The sequence below is a fragment of the Euleptes europaea genome, chromosome 2 (genome assembly GCF_029931775.1).
Source record: "Euleptes europaea isolate rEulEur1 chromosome 2, rEulEur1.hap1, whole genome shotgun sequence".
Lineage (NCBI taxonomy): Eukaryota > Metazoa > Chordata > Lepidosauria > Squamata > Sphaerodactylidae > Euleptes > Euleptes europaea.
Window position 1 is genome coordinate 25,900,789 of NC_079313.1, and position 21,983 is coordinate 25,922,771.

The window sequence follows — 21,983 nt, forward strand, 5'->3', positions numbered from 1 at the left end:
GTTTCCCCTTCAACTATGATGACTTGGATATCCATGAGAGCCAGTGTGGTATAGAATGTAGACAAGCTGGAACGTGTCCAGAGGTGGGCAACAAAGATGGTGAGGGTTCTGGAGACCAAGTCCTATGAGGAAAGGTTGGAGGAGCTGGGTATGTTTAGCCTGAAGAGGAGAAGACTGAGAAGGGATATGATAACCATCTTCAAGTACTTGAAGGGCTGTCTTATAGAGGATGGCGCTGAGTTGTTTTCTGTTGCCCCAGAAGGTTGTACCAGAACCAATGGGTTGAAATTAAATCAAAAGAGTTTCTGTCTAAACATCAGGAAGAATTTTCTATAGTTAGAGCAGTTCCTCAGTGGAACAGGCTTCCTCGGGAGGTGGTGAGCTCTCCTTCCCTGGAGGTTCTTAAGAAGAGGTTAGATGGCCATCTGTCAGCAATGCTGATTCTATGACCTTAGGCAGATGATGAGAGGGAGGGCATCTTGGCCATCTTCTGGGCATGGAGTAGGGATCACTGGGGGTGTGAGGGGAGGTAATTGTCAATTTCCTGCATTGGGCAGGTGGTTGAACTAGATGACCCTGGTGGTCCCGTCCAACTCTATGATTCTATGACTTGGAAAATTGAGGTTTGAAACCCCACTCGAGCAGTGGAAGCTTGGGCCAGTCACACACTCTTAGATTCACCTACCTCATAGTGTTGTTGTGAGGATAAAATGGAGGAGGGGAGAAGGATGTATACTGTTTTGGGACCCCATTGGGGAGAAAGGCACAATATAAATGAAGTAAATATCATAAATGTTTCTGTAAGAAGTTGGGGACCTAGGAGTTTCAAGATTGACTGGCCGAGCGTGAGATGGCCATAGACAGGTTTCTATAAATGTGAAGTATTTACTGAACAGGTTATGGATTTTATGCTAGAATGTCAGGGTCATGCTACAGTTTCCAAATTTTAAAAAAATAGAAATTAAAACAGAAGCACAGTAACAGCAACTGTTACACCAGTGTGGTGTAGTGGTTAAGAGTGCTGGACTCTAATCTAGAGAACTGGATTTGATTCCCCACTCCTCCATGTGAGTGGCAGACTCTAATCTGGTGAACCAGGTTGGTTTCCCCACTCCTACACATGAAGCCAGCTGGGTGACCTTGGGCTAGTCACAGTTCTCTTCGCACTCTCTCAGCCCCACCTACCTCACAAGGCGCCTGTTGTGGGGAGAGGAAGGGAAGGACATTATAAATCGGTTTGATTCTCCTTAAAAGGTAGAGAAAATTGGCATATACAAACCAACTCTTCTCCTCCTCCTCCTCCTCCGAAGAGTCAGTTTTAATCTACAGTTTTTGAGACCTGAATGCAATCCTTTATACGAGCTGTTCAGGGCAAGCAGACAGATCACACGGGGGGGGGGGAGGGGGCTTGCTCCTTGGTTCCTGCAGCAACCATGATGGAATCATGGGCAGTCTAAGGATGGGTCTTTTGCTTGTGTTCCTGTCTGGAGCTACGTGCAGTAACAGCCAGTGGCCAGTAGGGGAAGCGTGGCCATTTTGAGCGTGATACCTGGAGAGGGCAAAGTAGGGGGAGGGTGTGATGTCACCTGGGTGACGTTCTAGGCTGCCCTTCCCTAGCCTCTAGAGTCTTTACCATAGAAATGAAGAGGAAGTTCCTAGAGCATTACTACATGGACGCTATTTTTCCTCCAACAATTTCTTGGGCTGAAAAATTGGGGATGGGGGTTGATAATTCCCTGTTCCGGAAAAATAAATGGGAGTCTTACCCTGACAGCATGCTAACATGCTTTGGGTCCCCATGAGGTATCCTCAACTTGCAGAAGCTGGAATGATGAGCTTTGTGGAGAACCCTGTCATACCCTTCTGTTTGTTTAGCTTTTTAGTTCATAGTCATCTTGCTGCCTCCCTGAAGCACTGTATTTGGGCTTTTGCTTTTAGCCTGTAGCCCACTGGTGCATTAATTGTTCCAGCTAGGGACTTTTTTGTGTGAGGTTAATCTCAATCCTTTATCACCCTAGATTCACTTGGGCTCCAGGCTTCTAACACTAATATTTGTTTTGCACAGAAAAGCAACTCAAAAGAGAACTTGTGTGTGTGGTGTGTGAAAATCATACTACAGACCGAACCCAAGTTCCTGATTAAAAAAAAAAACCTTAGTCTGTATTGCAGCCTCAGCTTGGAAAATAATTTGAGCTGCCTGCTGCTAACATCGCGGCACTGCTAGCAGCAGAGAGAGTTGGAAAGGAATTCTTTCCAGCCCGGGGCCCTTGCTGGAGCTAGAGTGGGGGGGGGGGGTTAAGATGGGGTCAGAAGTGCAGCAACCAGAAAAGCCAGGCTTCTAGTGTATATCCTAGAGTTTCTTTGAGCACCCTGGTTAGGCCAGATAGAAACAAGTTAAATAATATTCCAAGCTTGGCCAATTTGGAATCTTCACGTTGCCTACCAGCGCCAGATCAGAAGAGGAGGAGTTGGAGTTGGTTTTTATTTCCCTACTGCTTAAGGAAGAATCAAACCGGCTTGCAATCACCTTCCAGTCTCTCTAAACAGACACCCTGTGAGGTAGGTGGGGCTGAGAGCTCTAAGAGAGCTGTGCCTAGCCCAAGGTCACCCAGCTGGTTTAATGTGTAGGAGTGGGGAAACCAACCTAGTTCACCAGATTAGAATCCGCTGCTCATGTGGAGGACTGGGGAGTCAAACCCGGCTTTCCAGATCAGAGTCCACCACTCCAAACCACCGCTTTTAACCACTACACCACGCTGGTAGGTTAATAATGCACAGCCCGGTCCCCTTCTGTGGGCCAACCGCATAGACCGCTACGCTAGGCTAGGTCCCAGCCTTAACGCTGTGAGATTTCTAGAACAGGACCACAGAATGCCTCTGTAGAGCAGGGTCGTGCTGGGCTGTGTGCGGCGCCATCTTGACCTCCAAACACATAATTTCCTGAAAAGCTTGCTTCCTGTCCCCCAGGAGAGCCAGTGTGGTATAATGGTTAGTATGTCCTGGATTTTAGTTCCCCACTCAGTCATGAAATTCACCAGCTTCTCTTGGGCCACACTGTCTGTTGTTCTGTGAATAACACGAGGAAAGGATCGCTATTTATGCCACTTGGAGCTCCTTGGAGGGAGATAAAAATGTACTAGCTAGATGAAGATCTCTTGAGCTGGGATAGGGAAACTCTGTGGCCTGTTGGTCATGTTGCCTGTTTTAACATGACCGGGGGCTGCACCCCAAGACTTCCGTTCTCATTTTCACAGGCGCACACTTTGCACATCATGCCCAAACCCCTTCTTATGAAGTTTACAGATATGCGTATTTCGTGCATTTTATTTTCAAGTCCTCTTCGCTGGCATCAGTTATTTGGCCTGGCAAAAGAGCAACCAGAAAGAAAAAGTTGCTACTAGAAATATTAGAACGGACGCTCATGGTGCTTCCTTGTAATATCCCTGCAAAGACAATCCCCCTCTCCCCCTTGGCAATTCAAAGTAAGCTCCAGCAGAGCCTAGAGTATGAACACAGGACAAAGCCTATTGCCGCGCCTGGCCAAGTGAGCTTTTTACAGAGCAGCATCTCTTCCTTGGCGGACTCCTCTGATCGCACATTTGGTCCCGAAGCTCCGCGGGAGCCTGTGGCTGCTGCCTGCTCTGTGCGGGCTTGGGGGGGCGGGGCTGCCTGGACAGTGTCACGCTGTTTCTCTGCTAATGTACTTGGCCATTTGCAGAGGTTTACTTTAGGCAGTGGGGAGATGTGTGCTTTAAATCATCTCCAGATTGAAGGTTTGGCATTTTCGGCTAATGGCTTGTTCCCTCCTATCAGAGTCTTTCCTTTCCAGTAGAGTTTTTTTCTTCTTCCTTTTTTATGACCAGCCACAGATGTGCTGAAAGCATACGCAGCCGAGAATGTTGTGGAAAGCAGGCAGGGAGACAAGAGTGTTTCTAACGTCTTTGCAGAAAAAGCCCTACGTGGTCTCACTCGAGAAGCGTCAACTGCGTGTGTTTGTACTGAAGTTCGGTGCAGTAGATACTTTTGGGGAGGTGGGTTGGTGGAGCAGCAGAATCTCCTGTGCTTCCTCCTTCCGTTTAATGCTACTGTATCCCTGCAGCTGGCTCTGCGACACCTTGCTTTTAGCCCTCCCGCTTCTGTCCTGTGTCTGCCTTCCTGCCTGTGACTCCTAGGGCTAAGGCATGTAGCGTAAGGGATGTGGCTTTCCACTGTACATCACCTGTACTCCAATCTCTTCCTCTCCCTTCCACCCCCACATCTCCATCCTCCACCCCCACCCCGCACTCCTTGAACGTGCTTTGGATAAATTAGCATTGGTTTGGCGTAATGTCTTTGGCACATACCTGTGGCCGCTACTGCTAGTCCTTTGGTTCCTTCCTAATTTCCCCCCTCCACAGAGACACTTTTTCTGCTCTGCCTCGTCCACATTCCATTTCACCGAGCCGTGTTCCAAGAGCTGCTTTCTGGCCACATTTAGTAGTCGTCTCCACGTAGCCCCTGGGCTTCTGTGACACCATGCTCTCCTGCCTCTTGGGCCATTTCTTTCTCTCCCCCCACTGCCTGTTGGGGGACTGTCGGCCTTATCCGTGGTCTCTTATTTTTTTTGCCTGCTTCTTTCTCTCTGGGAAATCTCATTTTCAGCTGCCCCTTTTGGGGATGAAGGTTTCCAAACTTACTTTTCCATTTTCAATCTTTTTCCCCCCCAAAAGCAATTTGTGAGGAGGAAGGGAAATGTACTTAGTGAATTTCCATTTGCACAGACAGTGGTGTGAAGACTACTACGACAAATGGCAATTAACCATTGCAGGAATCCACACAATGAATGCCCTGATTCAGATGTCAGTTGTGGGTTTGTTTATTCATGCAGATTTAGTACTGTGATTATTGCAAGTACTGTGCGGGTGCAAGAATCAGCATGGTGTAATGGATGGTGTAGGATCCTGGGAGAGCTGGGTTTGAATCCTCACTTCCACCATGAAAGCTCGCTGGGTGACCTTGGGCCAGTCATTTTCTCTCAGCCCAACCTACTTCGCAGGATTGCTGTTGTGAGGAAATGAAGTTGGGGAGAACGGTGTTCTAAGTTGTTTGAGTACTCATTGAGGGAGGAAAAGTGGAATATAAATACCTGCGATGCAATGCACGCATCTTTTCATAATACAGAAAATCATTTAAAAATCTTAAAAAACAAAAACAAAACCTCAGCCTTCCCCCAAGGCATCTTTCAGGGGGCCGTTCCCAAACAGAGCAGCTTGTGCCTGTGATTTTCTGAAAAAAATGACCACACAGAAAGGGATGCAGAGTACTGACCAGATTGAAAATCTCTTGAGAAAGTTGGAAGATAACAGCTCACGCTTAGTGCTAGTAGACTATGAGAGTTATTTTAGTACTTCTGCAGGGACTATTGTGTGTGTTTGGTGGGATACAACCCCCTGAAAAATGTGCTTACCCAGAGGTGAAGGAGCGCCAGCATGGTGTAGTGGTTAAGAGCAGTGGACTCTAATCTGGAGAACCGGGTTTGATTCCCCACGCCTCCACATGAGCAGTGGACTCTGATCTGGTGAACCGGTTTGATTTCCCCACTCCTACACACGAAGCCAGCTGGGTGACCTTGGGTTAGGGTTAGGGTTAGCTCTTCTCAAGCTCTCTCAGCCTCACCTACCTCACAGAGTGTCTGTTGTGGGGAGGAGAAAGGAAGGTGATTGTAAGCCGGTTTGATTCTCGTTAAAAAGTAGAGAAAGTCGGCATATAAGAACCAGCTCTTGTTGTTATGATTTATACAGTACTATTAATGTACAAAGGGCAGGTAATTTGTCCCAAGAAGTTTCCAGTCTAAATGTTGCTAGCTGGGCAGGAATGGGAAGACGCCAAGATAACGGGATGTGATTGGCAGTTTCCAGGAGCTGTGACAAGGCAGTCTCTCTCCAGGGCAGTGACTCATCCGCCGCCCTCAAGTCACCACCGAACCATCCAACACCCCTCCCTCTTGGAAACCCCCTGAATTCATAGTTGGTCTGGCCAAGGCATTCTGTCTCTCCCCCTGCCCCTGAACTTGTTTGCCTCACCCGTCCCCCCTTCTGTGGGCAGAAAGCTCCCAGTTCTTTAAGCAGGGTAGAATTAATTGTGCAAAGTAAGCTTGCCAATGTGCATGTTTTAATTTTGATCACACAGGTTGGATTACTTGGCTAGGTTTGGGCTTTGGTACCCACATTCCTCTATTCCAAAAACATGTATTTTCTATATTTGTATGCCAATTTTTGTATGCCATTACAGTAAAGCAAGTAAATTAAATCAGATCAGAAACCTGACATATTAAAAATGGAAGTGGGGGGCTTGTTCCCCATGTTACTTTTTTTTTTTTTTTGCAGTTCTCCCCATGTTTGCAGTGTTTCCCATGTTACTTTTTTTTGGTTAATTCCCAGTTTGCTTGCTTTGAGTCAAGGTATTTGCAGTCCACCCCCTTGTTGGAGTGAGAGGACCGCTGCATTTACCTCGAGCAGCCCCTGTATTGACATGGCTGTAGATTGCCTGGTCTCTGACCACCCATGGAATTTGGGGGGGGGGGGCATAAGAACATAAGAAAAGCCCTGCTGGATCAGATGAAGGCCCATCAAGTCCAGCAGTTTTTTCACGCAGTGGCCAACCAGGTGCCTCTAGGAAGCCCACAGTCAAGGTGACTGCAGCAGCATTCTGCCAGTGTTTCACAACATCTAATATAGTGGGCATGCTCCTCTGATACTGTAGAGCAGGCTTGTCCAAACTGCGGCCCCGGACTGCATGCGGCCCAGGACGGCTAAATTGTAAGCTTACTTACAATATTACGAATCAGCTATCGTTAGTGTTAGTGTATTTTATGCGCGGCCCAAGACAATTCTTCTTCTTCCAATGTGGCCCAGGGAAGCCAAAAGATTGGACACCCCTGCTGTAGAGAATAGGTATGCATCATGACTAGTATTCATTTTGACTAGTAGCTATGGATAGCCCTGTCCTCCATGAACTTGGTTACTCCCTTCTTAAAGCCTTCCAAATTGGCAGTCATCACCACATCCTGGGGCAGGGAGTTCCAAAATTTAACTGTGAGTTGTGTGAAGAAATACTTCCTTTTCTCTGTTTTGAATCTCTCACCCTCCAGCTTCAGCAGATGACCCTGCATTCTGGTATTATGAGAGAGGGAGAAAAGCTTCTCCCTGTCCACTCTTTCCATACCATGCATAATTTTATAGACCTCTATCATATCTCCCCTTAACTCCCTTCTTTCCAAGCTAAAAAGCCCTAAGCATTTCAGCCGCTCCTCATAGGGCAGTTGCTGTAGCCCCCTGATCATTTTGGTCGCTCTTTTCTGCACCTTCTCAAGCTCTGCAGTATCCTTTTTTAGGTATAGTGACCAGAACTGTACACAGTATTCCAAGTGTGGTCTCACCATAGATTTGTACAAGGCTGGTACGATAGCATCTCTCTTAGTGCCTGTCTTCTCTGTGTGTTCTCGTTCTAGCCATAAGCGTTCGGTTTCGGATAACAAAGCACTGATGATAGTGACCGATGAACCGATCATATACATTTCTCCTCCACCCTGCCAGCCATCAATCAACCGCACAGAATCCCTCAGGTAAGCAGCTTGTTTGGTGCAAATGACAAGCCTAGGACCTTGTAGCCAAGCAAAAGCTTTCTAAGGTGCTCATTCCCAGAGCCTTTCCTTTGTTTTGGTTCCTTTGAGAGCACAAGCAGATTCTTAGTTTGTCTTACGATTGACTATTCCCCAACTCCCTGTATTGGCATTCAAGATGTTGTTACGGCTGTGTTTTAAAAAGTCCTTTCCCATCATCCTCTGAGTTGTGAATGGCCAATTCTGTCCCATAATGAAGCAAACCCAGGAAGAGGTCTAAGGTGCCATTGGCCTTATTTAGGGACTCCAGAGGGCCTGGCGCCAGCATCGTACCTCCCGAGTCAAGGAAAGCAGCATGTCTGCTGATGGAGGCACAGGCCAATTCCGCTACAAACCCCACTTACTGGTGGGCAAGTGATATTTTCAGGTGCTCGTAAGTGGTGGTGGTCACTGAAAGCCACCTGGGCTGGAGTTACCGCCAGCCATAAGAATTTTGCAATATGCTTTTTTTTACTCATACCCTACATGACTATTATTTCTATCGCTGTATGTGATTAAGCAATGTTGCTAGTTTACTCAAATAGAACAAGAAAAAAAAGTCTCTTCATGTTGTTACATATTTAAAAAATATGGATGTTTCCCCTTTTTAGGGAGCTTTTAATCACCATAATTTGCAATTTAGAGTAAGATGGAAGGTACAAAATGATATAGATTCCTCCAGTGAAATGTATGTTGAATTGTAGATTAGGAGTTTATTGTTTAATTTAGTCAATGTACGGGTTGTGTGTACTGTGTGTAGTATGTATACTGATTGTTATGTATTTTGTGTCTGATGGTTTTTGTGTTTTGAAAATAAAAAATTATTTAATTTTTTTTTTGTAATATGCAAAGCTGCATTGGAACACTGCTGCTTTTCACATTCCTTCTTTAGCTTATTAGGGCCCAGAAAGCTCATTAAAAAAAAACCGAGAGTTCTGATATTGGCATATGATGGCAACATCTCTGGGAGGGGAGGGGTCGTGGCTCAGTGGTGGAGCATCTGCTCGGCATGCAGCTGGTGCCAGGTTCAGTCCCCAGCATCTTCAGTTAAAAGGATGAGATAGTAGCTGATGTGAAAGACCATGACCTGAAATCCTGGGGAGCCACTACCAGTCAGAGGAGACAGTGCTGATCGTGACAGACTGAGGGTAGGGCCCGGTAGAAGGCAGCTTCGCTTGGTTAGTGTGTGAAATTTGACTCAAGGCAGTAACCTCTGGATTGTGCTGGCCCTGGGCACCTGATCTGAAAACGTCCATCTGAATTTTTGTTGTCTCACTTTGCAAGGGTTTTGCCCTTGTAAGGGAAGGCTGTTTCAGTCTCACCCACCATCTAGTGAACGTCACTTACATCTTAGTTAGTTTCAGTTTCAGTCACCTTTATTGGCATGATAATAGTAATAATAGTAACAGGAATACATAAAACATACTCGCTTAAAAGATAATTTGCTCAAAAGAGTCACACGTACAACAATATAGCCAAAACTTAACCGTCAATTTAAAACTCTTCAGTTTTTAATGCTATAATAATACATTCTCCCAAAAGACAAATGAGAATCAGGACCTGTTGCACAGCGCAGCTAATACCAATACCCGTTTATGTATTATTTCCCAGTGTCTGTATTGCCTCAGTTGGTTTTATTGTTTATTTATTCCCTTACCCTCTTATTTTTATTTTTAATAACTATTGCCAGAAACTCTGCCACCTGTTCGGAAACAGCAGGAATCCTAACCGCTAATAAAATTTTGGTACCATCATATGCTAAATCTTTTAAGGACATAAGGTAAGGGTTAATTAGTTCTAGGCGTTGTTTATAGTACAAGGAACAATAGAGGAGAATATGTTCTACTGATTCTGGTTCTTTCAACTGACAGCTACATAGTCTTTTGTTCCGAGGAATACCCCTATATCTGCCAGAATCTATGGCTGACTTCTAGAGTTTGCATTTGCAGGTTAAGTCATGAGCTGCGAGGCTGGGTTCACAGGCACGAAGCAGAAAGGACGAAATCAAGGAGGGTGACCAACAGCCAGCAGCAGAAAGCTCCCGCCATTCAGGTAGATTTACGGTGTCTCTTTCCGTGTTTGAGAGGGTGGGCAGGGTTTGTGTAGTGGGACGCCGGATCCTTGCAACCAGGGACGAGGCTGAGGGTCCAGAAGTGAAACTCCTGGGAAACTGGCTTAGGTCCTCCATCGCCTGCTCTGATGCTGGTCTGATGGTGTCCCTCTCTCTCCCAAACATCAACCTGTATTTGGGAGACTGAGGCCTAATTTGCACATGACCATTATGGTATGGGTTTCTGCTCCCCTGTGGTTGGAAGCCCATGTCACAGCGTCGTGCTTTGAAGTTCTGCATCATGTGGGATGCTTGAATCACATGGTTACTTCCCCTCCATTGCCAGTACTGTAGCCAGAATTGTTGGGGGGAGGGGAGCAAATTTGATCACCAAATTGTGGGCAATTTGTATACCTCAATGGGGGTTTTCAGAGGATTCTTCTCGGAAAGTTTAAAAAACAAGACTAGCTCTAGCATTTCTCTGAAATTTTTTTAAGTTGAAGTATTTTTATTCTTACAGATGGTATATATTTTCATATTGTACTGAGGTGATATTCTCTGTCCGCGTATAAAACTGCAACTGTTCTAGTCCAATATATATATATATTGGACTAGTTTTAAACTGTTATATTTGGCTTAATTAGTATCTGCATAACATAGAAATACAATATGATATTTTCTGGTCTATGACTGTAATAAATTATTATTAGTATTATATTGGACTAGAACAGTTGCAGTTTTATATGCATACAGAGAATACCATCTCAGTGCAATTTGAAAATATATAGTCCAATATATATTTTGGACAAGAACAGTTGCAGTTTTATATGCAGTATAAATGTATACTATATATGTATAATCTTGTGTGTGTGTGAGTGAGTGTAGTGAGAGAGAGAACAACAAGATCAAGTGAAATTCAGTGGTGACTCATTTCCCTCTGTATGATATTCTCTCTTTTTAAAAAAGAATTCTTCAGAACAAAATGCAAACTCTGAGCTGATGGCTATTCCCTACACAGACACCAGCATTGGGTAAGTGAAGATGGCATCTTATCAGCAAGTTGTTATTCTGGTACTTGTCAGACCATTCTTCAAAAATGTCCCATTAGATGCATTTCCAACAGGTTCTATGGAGAAGAAAATCCCCGAGTTTACCCTGATCTCAGCACTGCTTTTATGATCAAAATCACTCCTGAAAAAGCGGTTTTAATCCTGCTGGTACCTTCTGTTTCTAACTGAAAGAGGAGTGGCCATCCAAACTGGCCGATTCTTCTTCACTGGACAGTCATCTGTTGTTCTGTAAAAATATTAGAGCCTCGTTGGATCAAACCAACTGTCCTGTGTAGCCCAGTATCCTGTTTGATAGAGGCCAGCCCAGATGCTTCTGGGAAATGCAGGCGATAGCCCACCCTGAGCTGCTTGCTCTCTCAGCGACTAGTATTCAGAACTACACAGAACATCGGGGTTCCATTTATCAATCACGGGTAATGGCTGAAATAGGCTTGTCTTCCCTGAATTTGCTCCACTAGATTACATGGCTTTAAAAAAAAGTCATGTAATCTGGTGGAACGAGCCAGTATGATGTAGTAGTTGGACTAGGACTTGAGAAACCCAAGTTCAAATCCCCAGTTCAAATCCCCACTCATGCCCTGGCAGCATGCATGGTGACTTTGGGCCAGTCACACACTCTCAGCCCTGACACTGGCTAGTATTTGGATGGGAAACCTCCAAGGAATACCAGGGTCCTAACTGCGAGGCAGGCAATGGCAAACCACCTCTGAACATCTCTTGTCTTGAAAACCCTACGGGGTTGCCATAAGTCAGCTGTGACTTGATGGCAAACACACACGCCCACACACACACACACAAATCTAGTGGCTCTCTTTACCGCCTTGTGACACGAAGTCCTACATTAACGGTGGGTTGTGTGAAATAAATACCTCCTTTTGTTTGTTGTGAAGTTACCGTCAATCAGTTTTGTTGGATGACCCCTCGTTCTAGTACAGCAAAGGGGGATTTTTATCCACTCTCACCATCTATCTGTAATTTTCAAATTTGTATCATACCCCCCTCCCCTAGTCATCTTTCTTCTGAAGTAAAAAGCCTCCTATGCTTGAGCTTCTTGGTTAAAGGAAAAAGGGTCCAACCCTTTGATCGTTTTGGTTCCCGCTTCCTTCATCTTTTTCAGCGCCATGATACCCTTTTTTAAGATGGAGTGACCTGAAATATATGTAATCTTCCAGATACAGCAATTCCATAGGTTTATGGAAAGGCATTACTATACTTGCCATTTTTATTTTCAATGTCTGCCTTCCACTGAAGTTACCCAGGCTAAATTATTTATAATCTGCCCATGCTAGATTCCCTGAAGTGCTTATTGGAATTCTTCAGCCAAACTATTGTTAACTTATAGTATGTTTGCCGTAAACAGTAAAATTACTTCCATTTACCATTTTGTTACTTATTCATCCAGGTTGGCAGTCTTCAGATCTCTGCTTAGGTTTTCACACAAGAATCATGTGGTGTCCCTCTGCTAATTTGGCCGCTTCACCACTGACTGTAAATCATTTATGGTTGTGTGGCCTCAGTTTTCTTACTTAGAATCATAGAATCACAGAGTTGGAAGGGACCACTAGGGTCATCTAGTTCAACCCCCTGCACAATGCAGGAAATTAACAACTAACTCCCCCCACATCCCCAGTGACAAGATACTTGTGCGTATTCTTATCGGTTCCAATGTTGTCTTCAAATATATTTCAGCAAAAACTCTGGGAATGAGCTGCAAGTTTATTATGCTTCACCACGAAATTACCAAGACTTCTTTGATGCAATTCACAGAAGGGGAGATACATTTTATGTGGTATCATTCCGTAGGGTAAGTTCATTACATTTTGTGCATTTGAACCGTAAAGGGGTCAGTTGCAAAAAAGGAGGTTATTGATGTAAGCAAAATGTGAATGTATTTCAAGCCAACTTCTTGTGTATTCCTGTTAAGAAATCCTGGAAAATGCTTGTTGATGGTCCTTAGAAGCAACCTAGCCTCTTTACAGAAGACAAAGTTCCTAGACATCCTTGGGCGAACAGGGTTAGGGGAACCAAGACAACGAAACTGTATTATAAGTAGGTCCTGATATTTACGTGCACTGGGGCAAGAAGGAAGAGACGATCTTCCTCCCTACCCCAATGAGTCTGTTCACCATGTGCACTTACTGTATTAAGGAGTTACGAGAAGATGAAATCATCCCCCACAGCCAGGCTCTGGGAGGGCTACTTTTCCACGCTTACTAGTATAGTAATTAATCTATTGCATGATTGGATTAATTCCTATTTTACTAGAAAATTGTGAAACCACCTGTGCACCTTTTTCAACTAATTGATAACTGCAAAAGAACCAACAACTCATTCCGACAGGAGTTGAATAATTGAACATAAGAAAAGAGTAAATATGACATGCCTCTGGGCATAGAGCAGGGGTCACTGGGGGAGTGGGGCAGGTAGCTGTGAATTTCCTGCATTGTGCAGGGGGTTGGACTAGATTACCCTTGGGGTCCCTTCCAGCTCTATGTGTCTATGACTTCATGTTAATGTTGGTGTTCTCAAAAGTGCATTTGTGCTTCCGTTTGTTCATTCATTCAGTAAGGGTAATGGTTAGTAGCTCAGCAGGGAATCAAATGAGAATTCGCTCAGCTTGTACCTGAGCAATGAGTTCCCTGGTCTGAAATCATCTGATTCTCTGGCAGGCTGAAAACTGCAGTTCCACCCACCGGCCACCTGTTGTGGTGGTGCTACAGTGCAGCAGAGATCTGGCCAGATCTGCTTGCACGCTGACACAGTGGGGTAAGGAGTAAGTCTCCTGGGCCCTGCTCCAGCCGGGGAGGGGGGGTCTCCTGATGACACTCACTGGTGCCCTGACTGACCCATAAACATGGGTAGAGTCGGACTGACATTTTGCACCAAGGGACTGGTTACCATCAGCTGCCCTCTCCCCTCCCCTGTGTAAGAGTTGGGCCTCACTTTGCGTTGGCTTCTGTTGCTTTTGGGACTTGGCATCGACTGTTCAGTCCCTTTCAGTGGCCACTTGCCTTCTTTAGACCCACTTGAAGCCACTTTAGCAATTTCTGTTTCTCTGATATATTTTCCTCCTAACACTGTAAACACTGTCAGCGCTCTCTCTGCTGCTTTAAACAGCCTGCAGTTTACTCGGGGGTAAGTATCCCGCTGCCCTGACCTGGATGGCCCAGGCTAGCCTGATCTTGTCAGATCGCAGAAGCTAAGCAGGGTCAGCCTTGGTTAATATTTGGATGGGAGACCACCAAGGAAGACCAGGGTTGCTGTGCAGAGGAAGGCACTGGCAAACCACCTCTGTTAGTCTCTTGCCTTGAAAACCCCATAAGGGGTCGCCATAAGTCGGCTGTGACTTGACGGTACTTTACACACACACACACACACACAAGTATCCCGCTACCTGTCAGCAGGTGGAGCAGTTGCTCGACTTTTTTTAGTCCAAGGTAGTGGTTCCCTCTTCCAATGTTCTACCTTAGAGGAAGCCTTTCTGCCTCCATTGGCCTCTCAATGTACCCCTGTAAGTTGGATAATATTTTAGCATCCTCATGTACAACACAGTCCGGGTATTAACTGTCAACCTGTGTGCTTTGGGAATGCACTCGAAAAGGCATTTGGTAGCTGCGCACTGTGAGGAAAGTTCAGTCATGGTAAGCAAACTGTCTTTTAGGGAAACTCGTCCTCCATTACTGACAGAGTAAAACCTAACCAGAGTAAAACCCTTCAAAGTTCATTCATGTCAGTGAGCTTGGAAGCATATAACTCTCCTTAGGATGGAACTGTGAACTTCTCAATTGCTTGCATTAGTGTTTTCACTGTGAAAAACATGTATTGCTGAAGTTGTCTGTAGTTTGTTTGTTTTTTTATTAAAAAATGCTTTCCAGGTTCTTCTGTAAGCCCAGCCACTTGTTCTGTACCATGTGGGTGTAGCCCCACTTCCTTCACATTTTTATGGGAAAAGAATTAGCTGGATGTTGTCTTGTTAATGGGGATATGGTTGCTGACAAATGGAAAGTTGTTTAGATATAAAAGTAACTGGAAAGTTAAAATTGGCTACAGGAAACGCCTGATATTAAATGCAAAATGCCCTAGATGCCACTCTGCTAGAAATGTATACATTATCTGCCATGCAAGTAGTTGAAGACAGTAGGAAAAGAGGAAGACCCAGCATGAGATGGATTGACTCAATAAAAAAAGCCACGGCCTTCAGTTTGTAAGACCTGAGCAAGGTTGTTAATGATAGCATGCTTTGGAGGCCATTCATTCATAGGAATAGATCAAAATGGGTAGCCATGTTAGTCTGTCCATTACAGTAGAAAAGAGCAAGAGTCCAGTAGCACCTTAAAGACTAACAAAATTTCTGGCTGGGTATGAGCGTTTGTGAGCCACAGCTCACTTCTTCAGATTAATTCATAGAGTCGTTGTAAATTGGAAACGACTTGATGTTACTTAACACACACACTTGCTATGTGAATGTCATGTCAGACTAAACTTGTCACGGTTCATGCCTTTCAGTACCTGAACTCTTAGAAAGGACCACTTCCTGAGAAGTGATATGTTATCTTATTCAGCTAGGTACCTAATGAGCAGGAATCAACATTGCTCACCTAATGCAAGCTTTTTCTTGAAATGCTCCAAATTATTTACAAGAAGTGGATCACTTACTTTTATATCAAAAACACATTTATTTTACATCACATAATATATACTTGTATTGTGGTTACAAAGTCTTAAAACATTATATAAAGTTAGACATCATCAGTCTTAAATGTGTATACATAGCAAGCGATCTTCAGCAATCTTTAGCGGTCTCTATGTCTCTCTATATGAGAGTTTAAATCTTAAACCTGTAATATTATTTCATTCAGGAATATATCAAATACAGAAATATTATATGGTTAATACTATGGAAAAGGATTTGATTATAAACATCTTCATTCAAATCATTTAGAATATCATAACATCTTAATACAGAAGTCCATACCTCATCATGTCATCTGTACACCTTCTTTACCTATCTGTAAGGTTCTGAAAGGATCTAATGTTAAAGATATTTAAACCCTTTGTATTACAAGGTCTTTACTTAGTTTTACTCATTTCCAAACCTCTCCAGCTTAAAGCAAAGCTTAGGGAGATTTGTGAATCCTTCCTGTATTTCCATGTCATTGCAGGGCATATCTTTGGTATATGCAAAGATTAGAGTTCTATGTTTCATGGTTCTATGTAAAAGTTGTTATTATATTAAAGCATATTTCCAGTCTATGCCAAGACCGTCCATGAAATTATAGAAATCTCTTAGTGTTCTTAGCTTATGATTCCTGATTTAAGATCAGGAATATCTATAGCTGTGTCTGAATCAGACAACAATGCAAAGCGTCTGTGAAAGCCAATTAATACACTATGTCTTAGCTCTAAGCTATTTAAATTGTCCTTCTCTGATAATGCCAATTTCAGAGAGAATTGTACCTATAGGTCAATGTAAGAGCTTTTGCTCTGAGTAAGCAATGTTACAGACTACAGAGGCATTCCTGTTAGTTAGGAAGAACTCTGGCTTCTGCAGAGATAATGTTCAGAATCCTCTCTGTCAATTAGAGAAGAATTCTGACATAAACTCAGAATATTATCTTTTAGTCCTATGTGCAGGAAACTATAGGTTTTACAATCTTCATGCTTGTAAGAACTGTATAAGCCAAGCAAGACTGTATAGGTCCTTTATGAGATTCCATCTATCCTTGTCTAGAATGAGATGGGTTACCAATGTTCCAGATATGGAATGATCCAAACTCTTAGACCCCACTCTAATGTTGGTAGGATTTCTAAGAGCCTCCATCGTCAGATGAAGAAGTCTGCAAGTAGTCATTTCAGACATCCAGCCTTAGCTAGGTTATCAGAAATGAGCTTTTCTCAGTCTCACAAGATGAGTTGTAAATGTCTTAGAAATCATTCTAAGAGGAAGTACTTCAGAACCTTAATCCACGCAAGGATCAAAGATCTGAGTCTTTGTTTTACGTCCCTTGGAGGGGATGGAGAGTGATCCATGTCAAGCTAATGTGTGTCTTAACTGCCAGGAAAGTTCTCTAACTTTCAGAGGGCAAGTGCCGTCCTTTTATCTGATTCAGAATCTAGGATTTCCAAGATACGATGGGTAAACATTTTCCTGTACAGAAGAGGTATGGTAATTGTATCACAATATATAAATTTCAGCACTGAACATAAATTACCATTCAGTAGGTTTTCCCAGCAAGGAAGGATTTTATGCTTCCTCGTTATCTTCAAGGTCAGTCAGACTAGGCAGCTGCGTTTTACTTCATACAGCTAAAAACCATTCTATTCACTCCGTTATACTTCATATGGGGTTCAGAAATGGTGGAAATATACCTTATCTTGCTCATCTTTACCCCTAGGGCCATGACAAACTCATCTCCTTTTTTGAGAAAGTTACTGTTTTGCTGGATCAGGGGAATTCTGTGGACATAGTTTATATTGATTTCAGTAAGGCTTGTGATAAGGTTCCACATAATATTCTTGTTGACAAGTTGGTAAAATGTGGTTTAGGTCCTATTACTGTTAGGTGCACCTGTAACTGGTTGACAAGTCGCACCCAGAGAGTGTTTGTTAATGGTTCCTCATCCACTTGGAGAGGAGTGACAAGTGGAGTGCCTCAGGGATATGTCCTGGGCCCTGTATTGTTCAACATCTTTATAAATGATTTGGATGAAGAAATAGAGGGGATGCTTATTATATTTGCAGATGATACTAAATTGGGAAGGGTGGCAAATACAGTAGAAGACAGGGCCAGGATACAGGACCATCTTGACAGGCTGGAAAACTGGGTGAAAATTAATAAAATGAATTTCAACAGAGATAAATGTAAAGTTCTGCACTTATGTAGGAAAAATCAAATGCATATTTAGAGGATGGGGGAGACTTGTCTTGGCAATAGTATGTGCAAAAAGGATCTAAGGGTCTTAGTAGACCATACACTGAACATGAGTCAGCAGTATGATGCGGTAGCTAAAAAGGCAAATGCAATTTTGGGCTGTATCAAGTATAGTGCCAGATCACTCGAAGTGATGGAATCGCTTTACTCTGCTTTGTTAGACCTCACCTAGAGTATTCAGTTTTGGGCACCACAATTTAAGAAGGATATAGGCAAGCTGGAATGTGTCCAGAGGAGGGCAACAAAGATGGTGAGGGGTCTGGAGACCAAGTCCTATGAGGAAAATTTGAAGGAGCTCGGTATGTTTAGCCTGGAGAGGAGACGACCGAGAGGTGATATGATAACTATCTTGAAGGGCTGTCATATAGAGGATGGTGCCAAGTTGTTTTCTGTTGCCCCAGAAGGTCGGACCAGAACCAATAGGTTGAAATTAAATCAAAAGAGTTTCCGGCTAAACATCAGGAAGAACTTTGTGACGGTTAGAGTGGTTCCTCAGAACAGGCTTCCTTGGGAGGTGGTAAGTGCTCCTTCCCTGGAGGTTTTTAAGCAGAGGCTAGATGGCCATCTGTCAACAATGTAGTGTGTACACGCATGTGCCAAGCAGAATGTGGAGAATGTTTGCTCCCAGGGGATGACTGGTGGAGTGTGAAGTAACAGGTCTATTCTAATGCTATCTGATTCTGGGAACTTTGGGAATATGTCCCCCACCCCCCAACCGAAAGGTTTCTAATAAAAATAATCCAGACAAAACTGTAGCCAGTTGTTGGTTAAGATGGAAATGTGCTCTTTATAGCTCAGCCAGAATAGAATGACGTTTTCCCTTAGATTTTACAGATTGTGGCCTGGACTTTCCAGTGGTGTCCAAATTGTTACACAACACAAATCTTAACACAGGACTAGGGATTCCTGAGACTCTCTTGAAAGCGCTTCATGACTTAGAAATACAGCTTGTTTTTTCTGGGAGCTGGGTTTTTTTTCGTGTGCAGGATGGAAGTTGGTTAGAGTCTCAGTCACCAGTTTCTGGGAGCCGGGGTTCCTTCTCCCCAAGGTAGTCGTGCCGCTTCATACCAATATTCTTGAACGCTTGCAGGCTTTTCTGGGCAAAAATTCCCTCCATGTAGAAAGCTAGTGTGTGGGGGAGAAGGCTAGCCATGACACGGTAGCTTTCTACGAGGAGGGTGCTTGTTTGTTTTACACAGAGGAGTATTCAGTTTGCAAGTTCCTATCCGTAGTGGTACACTATAGAAATACCTCTTCATTTGGAATTAGGCAATCCTTTGGTGTTTGTGGGCCCAAGTTCAACGTAACTTTAAAAAAAAACTAATTGGGTGTGCGTTTTCCTGATCCAGTTGGTATTCATCACAGGCAGATGGCAGTTGTGAAGAACTAATGAAGTGCCATAGGGTCCTGATTCAGATTAAGACCATGGTATAGGGGAGGGTTCTGCTCTTCTGGCTCTGTTTTCCCAACCCAAAATGGCTCTGGGGTAGTGTTATTTGCCCAATTGGAGGGGCTCACATGCAGGATTCAGTACATGTGCAGCCCACTCCCAATGAGGCAAGCATCCCATCCTGTAGCAATTTTGAGTCAGAAAAATGGCCTGGCCTGGCTCATTAAAAATAATGTCTAGTTTGTCCTTGTGTCAAGGGGTAATTGAAGAAGAAGAGTTGGTTTTTATATGCCGACTTTCTCTACCACTTAAGGAAGAATTAAAGTGGCTTACAATCACCTTCCCTTCCCCTCCCCGCAACAGACACCCTGTGAGGTAGGTGGGGCTGAGAGAGCTTTATCAGAGCTGTGACTAGCCCAAGGTCACCCAGCTGGCTTTGTGTGTAGGAGTGGGGAAACAAATCCAGTTCACCAGATTAGCCTCCACCGCTCATGTGGAGGAGTGGGGAATTAAACCCGGTTCTCCAGATGAGAGTCCACCACTCCAAACCACTGCTCTTAACCACTACACCACACGTAGCTTTTGAAGTGTGAAGCAAAACCTAGCTAATGGGTACCCCCTCGTCCAGTTTTCTGACTCTTCCGGCATCTCCCCCCACCCCCTACCCCCAGCATCCTATTTCAGCTAGGGCTGCAGTCCTATGATTGTTCATTACCGTGAACTCGGTGGGTCTTCTTTCCAAGTCTATATATCATAGGATTGAGCTATGTGGCTGGCACTGGATTTTAGGCTGAGGCAGGAAAGGATGGGATTTGGATTTAGTAGAATGTGTTCCAAGTCAGATGGTTTTCTGTGAAGGTCTGCATGGTGTCTTGGCGCTTCTTACAGTTTCGAATCACTAGAGCACATCTTTTTCTTTTTACTTCCAAAACTTAAAACAGCAAGGGTTGGCTCTACATTTCTTTTTCTTTTTTGCTACTCTTAGACAATGCCAATCTTGAGTGCTCTGGCAAAAAGGATAGTTGCGTTCTTTGGCAGATAATGGCATAGGAACATTATCTCATGTGCACCAGGATCCTGTTACTGAAAACAGTTGTCACCAAGCAGAGCCAAGCAAGGATGCAGTCTTCCTGTCCAGCCCAAAGTCTCTTTTTTTGTTGTTGGGCTGCCCATTTTGTGAATGAAAAGCAGAAGGCGGTTTGTGCATTGTTTTACATTGGTGACTGTAGTAAGCCCAAGCTGGTGAAGTCATTTCCTCAAGCTTCATTGACAAGAATCGCTATCGCCCCAACTGTCCTAGATGCCTTATAAACAGAGCCATAGTCACCGGAGATGGGAGGATACAGGGTGGTTATGCTCCCTAAGGAGAATTCTGGGTGGATTTTATCTCTACACAGAGATAAATACAAGTGCAAATGAGCAGGCCATCTTGAATTGAATTGGAAAGAAGTAAACCTGTTCTTGCCAATGAATTTGAAGATACTGGCTTAATTGACAAGCTTGTCTCATTTTCTTACAACGTTTTGCAGTTTGATTTTTCTTAAATTATTGAATAATGTAAGACAGATTCACTTTAATTTAAATCACATTAGACTATATGAATTCAGGTTTCTCTTTTTGCAAACACGATGTTTGCCGTAGCCCCCCCCTCCCCTGTGCTAAACCTCTGGCTGTCAGCCTCCCTTGAGGACTGCTTTTGAGATTATCAGTGCATTCCCAAGGAGAGTGACTCCAGTCTAAGCCCATTCATTTCAGTGGGCTTAGACTGGAGTCACTCTCCTTAGGAATGCACTGTATGTTTCTAAAGTATAGAGGACCCTTTTAACGATTCCTGTGATTAGGGCCAAATTTGTGAATGTGCCTGGTGGCGCCAACAGACCCGTGTTCGTGATGGGCGTGGACGTGTCTTATTTGTCACGACTGTGCACTGCTTCACACCTTTGTGCACAGAGCAAGGTTGAAAACCTCTGGGTTCTAGAGGCCTCCATTTTCTGTGTGTCTGAATGCAGTTTCCTTAGCAAATCCCAAGTTTGGCAAATCCCAACCCTGCGCCCGTCCCCATCCCCTACCACTGGCCAGGGGGAAACTGGCAACCCTAAGAGAGGTCTGTGCATGTGTTAATCAGCCACTAGGGATGAGAGTTTCCATTTCTGTGAAAGTGTGTGTGTGTGAGAGAGAGAGAGACAGAGAGAGAGAAGAAAAACATGCTTAAGTTGTCTCTGTGTACAGAACATGGTTAGAAGCCCAAGCTGAAGTCTTGTTTGCACTTTTGATTTTTCCTTGTTAGCGCTTTCAGTTTCAAGAAGATTCTGATTTGTGTGAGATGAGATGTATAATTTGACCTCCCACTCAAACACAACTTGCTCGTATTTTACCATTAGTGCTGGAGGCAGCCATCTGCAATTCTTGAAAGGCTGGGGGATTTGTTCCAGAAATATGGTTTCCAAGGCAAGTCTGTGTCTTGGAGAGATTTTTTTTTCCAAGTACAAAACCAGAGATTTTGTTTCCACACGAAGGAAGCAATTTCTCAAAGACGCTTCTCTCCTTGCCAGCATAGAGTCCATCCCTCCTGCAGGCGCCATGAATTTTCAACCACCACATTTTTTGTTGGAAAAAATATTATTCAGAGTGAGGATACTTGCAATGAAGATACCTGTCTAAGAGTCTTCTATATGGAATAGTGAGAGAGAAGCAGAGACCAAGTTCTGTAGGCCATAGATTAACAAGAGGTTTGAAGAATTCTGGTAGCGAAGAGCTCTCGGAGCCTTTGAGGCTGGGTGTACTCTACTGAATATTCCCCACCTTTGATCCCATTTGTTTAAGAGAAGGGGGGGAAGTTTAAATAAATAAATACTGTCAAGGTGTGTTTTCCCCCCACCCCATCCCAGTTTCTCTATCACCCA

At 43.9% G+C, this 21,983-nt stretch overlaps 1 protein-coding gene across 1 annotated transcript in view; it reads left to right on the forward strand.

Annotated features, from left to right (window-relative positions):
• Nucleotides 1-21,983, forward strand: part of ATF6 (activating transcription factor 6) — a 104,928-nt gene that overhangs the window by 31,487 nt on the left and 51,458 nt on the right. The window contains exons 11-14 of the mRNA XM_056845688.1: nucleotides 7,490-7,603; nucleotides 9,589-9,691; nucleotides 10,656-10,720; nucleotides 12,449-12,563. Coding sequence (XP_056701666.1) covers nucleotides 7,490-7,603; nucleotides 9,589-9,691; nucleotides 10,656-10,720; nucleotides 12,449-12,563 — 397 coding nt within the window. The remainder of the gene's footprint in view (nucleotides 1-7,489; nucleotides 7,604-9,588; nucleotides 9,692-10,655; nucleotides 10,721-12,448; nucleotides 12,564-21,983) is intronic.